Genomic DNA, 10,471 nt, shown 5'->3' with positions numbered 1-10,471 from the left:
CAACCTAATTTATAAGAAATTTATATCCGTCTTTCCTACGAGGGTCGGTGGCTACCCTTGCACCTTGCCTCAAAATCTTTATTGTATAATCATCTAAAAAATTTGCTGATTTAAGCCTTTCATATATCATTAATTTAAAAAAATAAAAAATAAAACATTTGTTTTTTATATGCTCAAAGGACAGTGACACTTTTAGAGACTGGATTAAAAAATTCTTACAACCTAATTTATTAGAAATTTATATCCGTATTTCCTTAGGAGGGTCGGTGGCTACCCTTGTACCTTGCCTCAAAATCTTTATTGTATAATCATCTAAAAAATTTGCTGATTTAAGCCTTTCATCAGATGAAGTTTTTGGGTGATAGAGACTTTTTTAGAGAATAAAAATAGTGGTTAGGTCTTGAAACTCTTTCTGAGTGCTAACATTTAAAAATGTGAAGTTTCTTGGCCTCTTTCTCCTTGTGGTTTTTTTGGATGCTAAGATGATCAAACCCACCCTAATTTCCTATGATAATGTGAAAGTCATATTGTATTATAAATGTTGCTCACCGACCAAAAAGATAAAATTAAAAAGAGTAATATTATATTATATTATATCACACACAACAATCTTACAAATATTCTACAAAGCTGGCGTGACAATATTTAATAATGATGCAGAGGAAAATACTGAATCGGTACCTAAATTGTCAGATACTGAATTAATTGCATTAAAATATATTGACAGAAAAGATCAGGACAACAATAGCAAGAATTGGGCATGTTTGTATTATTGAAAATTCAGTTTTGAAGTATCAAATAAATTTACATCTTTGAAAGTTATTTATTTGTTTTTAGGGCAATTAGGGTCTTTCTCTTTTCTTTTCTTTTCTTTTTTTTTTCCTTTTTTTTTTAAATAAATCTTCTTTTCAATTTTCAATTCTTAATTTATGTTATTATCATACGCTATCAGAAGAATTTTAATTCTGTCTGACGTCGAATAATCATTGAATTTTTTTTCTTCTTCTTTTAACTATGAATGATAAAAAAAAAAAAAAAAAAAAAAACTGTCACTTTTAACTTTGTGCCGTATGTATTACTCAATTAAAAATGTTTTTGATTGAATGGTGGGTCTAATCTATAAGCAATTAAAAGATTAGCATCAAAGCATCATTGATGCTCTAATCAGTAATCACCCACAAAATTGACTTTATTGTCCTCCAAAGAAGTCCTATCCATTCATAGGCTGACGTCTCATCCAATGGTCCAAGAAGAAAACCCCAATCTTACCCATAGTTTAAGCCTAAATGGGCATCATCAAACAGCCAAAACCCACCTACCCATTTTCTTGAAAAATGATCAGTGACCCACAAAATAAGGACAAGATAATAAAGATAAACACCCCACCCACTACCTATAATTTATAGAGTAGGAGAGCGAGATGCATCCACCTTTTAAAAAAGCAAAGGAATCCCAAGCTGAATTGACCCAGCACTATTTGCTTTTCTCATTCTTTTCTTTATGTTATTCACCCTTTTAGCAAGTATTTTGGACAAAGAATTAAATGCATAATATCATTGCTCTTTCTACATCCACCACCACATAAGCCAACTCATACTAATCTTTCGGGTTGTGTCGCTTTCTAGTACAACTAATATATATATATATATATATATATATATATATATATATATATATTAGTTGATGATGATGCTAAGCTCTTTCATCAAAAGTCACTTCAAATAATTTAACACATTGAGGATAAGGATGCCTAGAACGATGCAAAGAGAGTTTAACACTAAGTCTAGTTAGTTATTGAATTAAGTCATATAATAAATTTTTAAAAAATTTTAAATTGACTAATTTTTTAAAAATAATAGCATAAATATAATTAGCGTTTTTTTTTTTTAGAGTTATTAGGTAAAGAATATTTGTTTAGAACTTTTAAAATGCAATTTGAACTTTAGTTTTGGCTTATATATGAAAAGTTAGTTCCTTTTCTTCTCTTTTTTCAAGTACCATTTTTCCTTTAGGTTTTATGTGAGAATATTCGGTAACCATGGAAAAATATACCTGATCTCCATCTATCTCTAGATTCTTCTTGCAAGGCTTGAAGTCCTAAATATAATTTTTAAATTCTAAAAGTTACTGACATTACCCGTATCCTAACGTCACTTTGAGTTATGACTAATGCTGCATTCTCAAGTGGGAGTCATTTTCTCAGAGACTCAGTCCCCTCACATTGAAACTTGGGAGGAAATTTTTTAAAAAGCAAATAAGATGATGAGCACAAACCATTTCACTAGCTTTATGTGGAAACAACATGGATGATACACCACATAGAAAGAAGTAAATATGCAAAAGGACAACAATGACCACATAAATACATACATGCAAAGCCCCAAAAAAAGAAGGAAAAAAAAAAAATTCAAAATACACCCCTGCCCCCCATTGGCATGTTTATCTACACTTCCATTAATTTAGTCCTCCAACCCATGGGAAACAGACAAAGATAGATGATTGCATAGAGGGACCCTCAGACAGACTTGCATTGAAAAGCTTAAGCATTGCTTCTGAAGGATCCTAGAGCCTTTATGGCTCCTGCTCTAAGGATGAACTGGTGGTAGAAGGCAGCAATGGCAGCTCCAATAAATGGTCCAACCCAGAAAATCCACTGAAACCATGTCATAAAAAAGATCATTCGTCTTCATTAATTTATTAACAAATTAATATAGATCACAGACTGAAATATGAGAGAAGTAATAATAATAATAATAATAGTAATAATAATGAAAGGTAGGAAGAAGAGACATACTTGGTCATCCCAGGCCTTATCTTTGTTGTAGATCACTGCAGCTCCAAAACTTCTAGCTGGGTTGATGCCAGTACCAGTGACTGGGATTGTGGCCAAGTGAACCATGAATACAGCAAATCCGATGGGGAGTGGTGCCAAAACCTTCATTTAACAACAAACAAAATCAATTAGAAAAAAAAAAAAAAAAAAAATCAACCAAATCATCATATCCTATGCAACTGAGATAACTGCCGCATGTTTCCAATTATATGAGAGTCAACTAAAGAGGCATCTCTCATAAATTGATAAATTTCCATATGATGTAAGAAATGCATTCTCAAATTGTTCATCCATCGAAGCTACTTTTCCAAAAGCTTAATGGAACCCATTACCCATCAAAAAGGTAGGCATGTTTCCTTTTTCAGCACACAAATGTTGAAACCCACAACCTCAATCACTTTCTTGGAAATAAATTTAATCCAACACTTGAGAGTTGGGATGAGATAATAGCCACATATAGCCTTAGAAAAAGGAAAAAAAGTAGCTCATACACAGCACGTATCTTTTCATTTTGGGTAGGCAAGATCATAGAGCATAGGAATATAATTGCATGAAAGGAGAAGGTGCGATCAGGTGCTTACAGGAACATGGGAGTCTCTTGCGTTCCTCTTAGGATCAGTGGCTGAGAAGACGGTGTAGACAAGAACGAAGGTACCGATGATCTCGGCCCCCAATCCGACGCCCTTGTTGTACCCAGCTGCAAGCTCGTTGGCCCCACCTCCGTATCTGGTGTAGTAAGACTTCTGGAAGGCCTTCACCAGCCCACAACCGCAGATTGCACCCAAGCACTGTGCTATCATGTACAACAAGGCCCGGATGAGTGACACTTTCCGCGCCAGGAACAGCCCGAACGTCACCGCCGGGTTAATGTGTCCTCCTGCGCACGTTACCAATATGCCACTAATTTAACTTCAATTTTTCACAAAAAATTTGAAAAAAAAAAAAAAAAAAAAGAATTCAAGTATTTAAAACATAAAAACAATTATTCAATCAAACGATTAATCCATTAATTAATTACTACAAAGCTAGTTAGTTTTATAAAAATAAATAAATTGGATTTGCGATTGCATGGGCGGGTGAGGAAATTAACTCACCAGAGATACCGGCGGTGCAGTAAACAAGGACGAAGATCATGCCGCCGAAGGCCCAAGCGATGCCAAGAATGCCAACCCCACCACATTCATCGTTCTCGCTCTGGCTCTTGTACCCAATCACAGTCAACACTGTGATGTAGAGGAAAAGAAGCGTGGCAATGAACTCCGCTATAATAGCTCTGTAAAATGACCACTGGGTCAGCTCCTCTGGGTCGATCAAAGGCGCCGGAGGAGGGTCATGGTAGTCTTTTGCAGAGTACTCCCCTTGCTCTGCAACCTCAACGTCCTTCGCCATTTTCACTCAGCTGCTGATGAACACAATTCACACAGAAAGAGAGAGAAGTAGAGTGTGTTGTTTTTTTTTTTTGGGAATATGTGTAGATAGAGAATAGAAGGGGTATTTATGGAGAGGCAGAGAGTATGAGGGTCAATAATTAATAATTTATTTGTTTTTATCTAATATTAATTATTATGTATGGGACACACTAATGATGATATGATTAACATAATTTTATGCCGCCCATCTTGCTTGATTTCGCTTGCATGGACCCACCCTGTCCTCCAACGGCTCTCGATTACTTTCTCCTTTTTTTTTTTTTCTTTTTTCTTTCTTTTACTTTTCTAGTTACTTCCCAGCTGGTACATTGATGGTCCAGTGTGGTACCCAAAGTTCAATTAATTCAAGTTATTCAACGGCTATTTGTGGTTCTGGTTAAAGGCAAAACGGTCAGCTAATCGAGATTAGGCAGGCAAGTAGGCAACGGTCTAATATTGCTTCACTGTCTTCGAGCTTTTTGGGAATTTTACTTTTCTTTTTTCTTTTGGGCACAATTGATTGCTTTGGGATGTGTCGCCATTCAACTACCAATACCTCTAATTACAACAATTAAAAAAAACAAAAAAAAATTATCAAAATTTTAGTTTTTAATTTATCAAATTCACTTGTATCAATAATTCATATATTCTATATTTATTTTGACCGTTAAATATAATAAAGAATTCAAATATTACAATATAAGAATCTCATATTTTAAAAAATATGAGAGAATCGTAATTCAAAAAAAAAAAGCATCAAAGCGTATTAAATACTAGTTAGTCAATATTTGTTTCTAGTTAATTTAACTAACAGTTTGTCTGCACAGATTTAAAAAAATAAAAAATAAATAAAAAACCTCATGGTTTGTCTGAAATTTATTGCAAGCCCAAGCAATGTAATTAGATTGGCAGTTTATAAGGGATTGACAGTTAGGCTTCGTTTACTTCAACGTAAAATTGTCGGTGTTTACCGCAACGTAAAATAGTGATCAAAGAAAAATATTTTCTTTTTCACCGAAAATTATTCTTTAATTTTCAAAAAATGGTTTACGATTTTGAAAACCGTAAATCATTTTTCGACTTTGAGCATCACATTCTCAAATCGACGGACCCTGTTAAGACCCGCCCAAGACCTTGCCGGAACTTGACTGGGACTCGCCCAAGACCCGCTCGGGACCCCGCTAGGACCTGCCCGGGACCCGACCAGGACTTGCCCGGGACCTCGCCGAGATCCACCCGGGACCCGACAAGAACCCGCCTAGGACTTGCCTGGGACCCCGCCGGGACCTGACCGGGACCCAATCGGACCTGCCCAGAACTTGACTAGGACCTACCCAGGACCCCGCCAGGACTTGACCGGGACATGCCCGAACCTACCTAGGACTCGCCAGGGACTTGCACAAGACCCCGCCAGGACTTGGCCGGGACCTGCCCAGAATCCGCCCGGGTCTTGACCGAGACTTGACCGGGACCCCACCGGGACCTGACCGGGACCCAACCGGACCTGCACAGAACTTGACTGGGACCTGCCCAGGACCCTGCCAGGACTTGATCGGGACATGCCCAAACCTACCTAGGACCCGCCAGGGACTTGCACGAGACCCCACCGGGACCCTTCCGAGACTTGACCAGGACCTGCCCGGCACTCGCCCGGGACCACGCCGAGATCTAACCGGGACCCACGCAGGATCTTGCCTGTACCTGACCAAGACCCACCGGGGACCCGACCAGACCTCCCTGGGACCCACCTGAGACCTGACTGAGACCCGCTCGGGACTTGATAGGGATCTGCCCAGCACTCGCCCAGGACTTGCCCAGGACCCCACCTGGACCTGCTTGGGACTTGCCCGGGAATCCGTTGAGACCTGACAGAGACCTGCCCAGGAATTGACCGGGACTCACCCGGGACTCGTCAGAAAATATTTTCGGCAGAAAAGATTTTCCTTGCAAATGATTTCTTATAAAATATTTTCCGGTATTTGGCATGTATGGAAAATTAGGCGGGTCTCTATCGTCGGAAAACATTTTCAGCAAACAACATTTTCCTAGAAAACAGTTTTCGGTATTTGGTGTGTGCGCAAAATCATATTAAATACTAAATTACGAAAATGTCCTTATCGGGTCTTGGGCAGGTCTTGCCTAGGTCTCGGGTTGATCCCAACGGGGTCCTAATAGGGTCTAGGCAGGGTTCGGGGGGGTCCCGGGTGAGTCGCAGTAGGGTCCTTGTGGGACTCGGTCAGGACATTTTCGTAATTTAGAGTTTAATATGATTTAATGAAAATATATATATATAAGGAAAAAAAAAATTGATTTTCCGTGCGTGTAGTAAACGCAGTAAAATGTTTTTGGCGGAAAGCATTTTCAGGAAAAATGACTTCCCTGAAAATATTTTTCGACAGAAACCATTTTACATCGAAGTAAACGGAGCCTTAAAGTTAAAGAGTCCAGCTTGGTGTAAAAGTAATTAGATTCAAGTAGGGTGGACAATTCATCTTTATGTGTCGAGTTAGGGTCGTGTCAAAGCATGAGTAATGAACATAAGATTATATAGCTCAATACTAACTCAACCTATTTAATTAAACGGATCAAACTCTTCAATCCTAACCTTCTAATTTTGGACTAAGTTTGTGTCGAGTTTACAAATTATATCAAAAATTGTTAGCCATTATGTCGCGTATCAGGTTCAGATCATGTCGAGACATGGGTATAACACTATATAAGTAAACTCTAACCTTGCCCCTTTAATTAAATGGATCAAACTCTTCAACCCTAACCCTTTTAATTTCGTGTTAAATTCGCAAGTCGTGTCAAAATTTTACTTCCCTAGATTCAAGCATAAAAATGTTAGTTAATTTTGGTAGGAAGCGAGTAAGAATACAACGTCGCAATTACACTGCCTATAAAAACATAAACGTTTCTTTTTAGGGTTAAATATCTAAAAGCCCCATAGGATTTGAACTATTTATTTTTTTCCCTCTAGGGTTTGAAATTCTGTCACATGAGGTACTTGTGGTTTTTATAAAGACGAAAATGGTACTTCTGTCCATCTGTCGTTAGAAAACTTAATGAAAATCCACGTCATTGACACATGGACCAATTAAAATTCGACAACTGGCATAAATGTCAAGTCATCAATGAGGACTAGATATTAACCCTTCAACCTATTAAAAAAAAAAAAAAAAAAAAAACCATATAACAAATTAAAAACCATATAACCATGTTCAAAGGTACCCCGTGCTGCTTGGTGTTGGGTTCTGTTATATATAATCTTTGGTGCACAAGGAATACCTATTTATCAAAATAAAACCGAGTATTTTTAATTTGTTATCTAGGCTTTTTTTTATATATATATAAAAAAAAAAAAAAATTAGGTGGCAGGGTTAATATCTAGTCATCACTGATGACTTGGCACTTATGTCAGGTGTCGAATTTTAATTGGTCCACGTGTCAGTGACGTGGATTTCCGTTAAGTTTTCTAACGGTAGATGGACGGAAGTATTATTTCTGTCTTTATGAAAACTATAGGTACCTCCTGTGATAAAAATCAAACCGTAGAAGAAAAAAATAAAGAGTTCAAACCCTAAGCGAGTTTTAGGTATTTAACCCTTCCTTTTAACTGTATAAATTTAATTTTAATGTTTTTTATGAAAAAGAGAGAGCGATATTAAGTTTGGAGCGTTGTTCAAAAAAATATTGTATGTCCAAGAAAGATAGGAACCAAAATGTGGTCACCAGAATTTAATCAGACGTGAAGCAACCTAGCTACTATCCGATGTTATCCTGAAAAAATAAATAACAATCTGAATTCTTATGTCACAATTATTATTATAATACAAACAACGTTTTCATATTGTTGGATGAGGATCGTTTGCCAGATGAACTTATCTGGATGTAACTAAAACAAATTATTTGAAACATATGGGTGGTTGTTTATGCATTATGCATATATGTTTTATATTCCCTACAATTATGAGGCTGCTACTTTTGTTTTACTATAATGTCATGCAAATCGCATATTCCTACTTGGTATGAGTCTGATTCCATATATACCAGTATTTTTCTCCACTTGGCATTTTCCCGGCGACCAAACAGAATATATGACAACATGGGATAAAATAAGTGCATAATAATTGTTGAGACTTGACGGGAAAGTGTATAATAATAGTTGAGTCTCGAAGGGAAAGTGTTCTTTGATGTTTTTACTATTGGTAGTGTTGTTTTATAGCAATTATTAAGAGTGATAACAATGCTTAATTGGAATTAGGATTCTCTTCATTTCATTTGAACTGAAAAATATTCAGTTAGTTATAATAGATAAGTGTTTTTATCTCTTCAAAAAATGAAAAGACAAAAATACCTCTCTACTATAACTAACTGGATATTATCCAGCTCATTTAAACTAGAGAGGATTATGTTCCGCTTAATTGATGTAATTAATGAATTCATTATTTATGGGGTTAAAAATGAATTAGGATACAATGAATACTCTTCACTTCATTTCCAGTTAAATATATTTGAGTCACATTTTTGTCTCACAAAAAGTGAAAAGACAAAATTATCTATGAAATATAACTAATTGTATATTTTCTAGTTCATTTGAATTGGAGAGGATTGGGTTCCGTTAAGAATACTCATACCTATTATTGCTAACTTCAACCTTATGAGGGTTAAAATTGTCATATTATATATGACAAAAACTGTTAATTTTTTTTTTTTTTTTTAGAAAAAAAGAAATGTTAATAGTATGAGATTATCTAACTGATGTCATAAGATTATAAAAATATATAGAGGAACAGATTAATCGTTTACCGCTTACCAACTGCCGCCGACCAATAATCAACTTCTAGTAGTCGGTATGCAGTATAAAAATATTGTTTCAATGTTGGTTCGGTTCGGTAAGCAATAGGAAAAAAAAAAAAATTTGTCGGTTAACCGACAATTAACTGACTTAACCAATTTTTGAAGTGAAATTTGAATTTTATCTAGTAAGTTTCCTTATTGTTTTGTCTAGCTGATTTGTGGCTGTCATTTTTGTCTATGTTCTATGAATTTTCTTTTTCTTTTCATTGATAAAGCATGATGTACTGATTATGTAGTTACAAAGAAATTAATAAATTTTAACATAAAAAGTTGTAACGACAATTAACTGAATTAACCAACCACCTATTAACCGACTAATCGATTAATCGAAAAAATTAAAACTATTCATTGTCAATATGAAATCAGTTAATTAACCGATTTAACTGATTTCTATGAGCAAATTGATATTCACACCTAGAAATGCATAATAATATCCCTTGTGAATTGTTCAAAATACTTTCAATACTAATATTTTATTTTGAAAAGTAACAAAAAAAAAAAAAAAAAAACGTAGTAATTTCAATTTTCTTTAGGTATAGTAATTTCCAATTTGGTTTGATCACTTTAATTGGTAAATAAAATCTTTCTAGAGCTGTCTCTCTCTCTCTCTCTCTCTCTATATATCATTATATTGTGAATGGTGATTGTTATGAATCACATCGATCATCATCACCGCCCCACTCTAATTCCACTGGGTTTAATTAATTTATTATTCAACCAATCACAATCCACTACCATCTTCCAAAATTGCTGAGGTTGCTTTCTAAGTACATGTTTTAAATTATGGTTTGCAGTGCACCACGTGTCCAACACATAAAATGATCGATCGATCCAATCGATATCAATCTTTTTCATTTGGTCACGTGTTGTCGAGAGTGACTAGTAACTGGTCGGTTACTCTTTTTTATTTTTGTAATCAATTTGTAATTCTATATCATAAAATTTTATAGAATTAGAGACAGGCTGATAGCAGATTGATGGCTTCCTTGGAAGATTATCCTCCTAACACTTATTTTATTTTATTTTTTTTACGGAAAGGAAATCAGGGACGGTGGCAGAAATTAGAACGAGCACGGGCGCTATGGGCCAAAAAATTTAGTTGATAAGTGATAGCAGACAAATATATATATATATATATATATATATATATATATATATATATTATCTTATAATTTTTTATTTTTACATTTACTTTTTTTTTTATGAATTTTGAGAGAGGAGAGGGCTATGACCTATACCGGCCCCATTCCTCTATCTTAGAGGGAAATAGAGGCAGAATTGTGGCATCAAAATAATAAGGAAAAACGAATAGTTGTTGAAGAATGAGTTGGTTGCACACTAAATCCTTAATCAAGAGAACTTGCAAAGA

At 35.4% G+C, this 10,471-nt stretch overlaps 1 protein-coding gene across 1 annotated transcript; it reads right to left on the bottom strand.

Annotated features, from left to right (window-relative positions):
• Positions 1-2,263: 2,263 nt before the first annotated feature.
• LOC132163668 (aquaporin PIP2-7) lies at positions 2,264-4,290 on the bottom strand. Its single transcript, XM_059574036.2, has 4 exons — positions 3,928-4,290; positions 3,415-3,710; positions 2,795-2,935; positions 2,264-2,653 (listed from the first exon to the last, which is right to left on the bottom strand). The coding sequence occupies exons 1-4, from the start codon at positions 4,220-4,222 to the stop codon at positions 2,540-2,542; spliced, it is 846 nt and encodes a 281-aa protein (XP_059430019.1). The 5' UTR covers positions 4,223-4,290; the 3' UTR covers positions 2,264-2,539.
• Positions 4,291-10,471: the final 6,181 nt, after the last annotated feature.

The sequence above is a fragment of the Corylus avellana genome, chromosome 8, assembly GCF_965113065.1.
Source record: "Corylus avellana chromosome 8, dhCorAvel1.hap1.2, whole genome shotgun sequence".
NCBI classification, from domain to species: domain Eukaryota; kingdom Viridiplantae; phylum Streptophyta; class Magnoliopsida; order Fagales; family Betulaceae; genus Corylus; species Corylus avellana.
Note: the sequence above shows the minus strand (reverse complement) of the source record. Positions and strands in the feature narration are given on the sequence as shown.

What these genes read in the sequence shown, in the direction of transcription:
- LOC132163668 (XM_059574036.2), bottom strand. Translation starts at nt 4,222, where the DNA reads ATGGCGAAGGACGTTGAGGTTGCAGAGCAAGGGGAGTACTCTGCAAAA. An exon ending in CTGCACCGCCGGTATCTCTG is followed by an intron (nt 3,711 to 3,927) that starts GTGAGTTAATTT and finishes TAACGTGCGCAG; the next exon opens with GAGGACACATTAACCCGGCG. An exon ending in CAAGAGACTCCCATGTTCCT is followed by an intron (nt 2,936 to 3,414) that starts GTAAGCACCTGA and finishes TGTTAAATGAAG; the next exon opens with GTTTTGGCACCACTCCCCAT.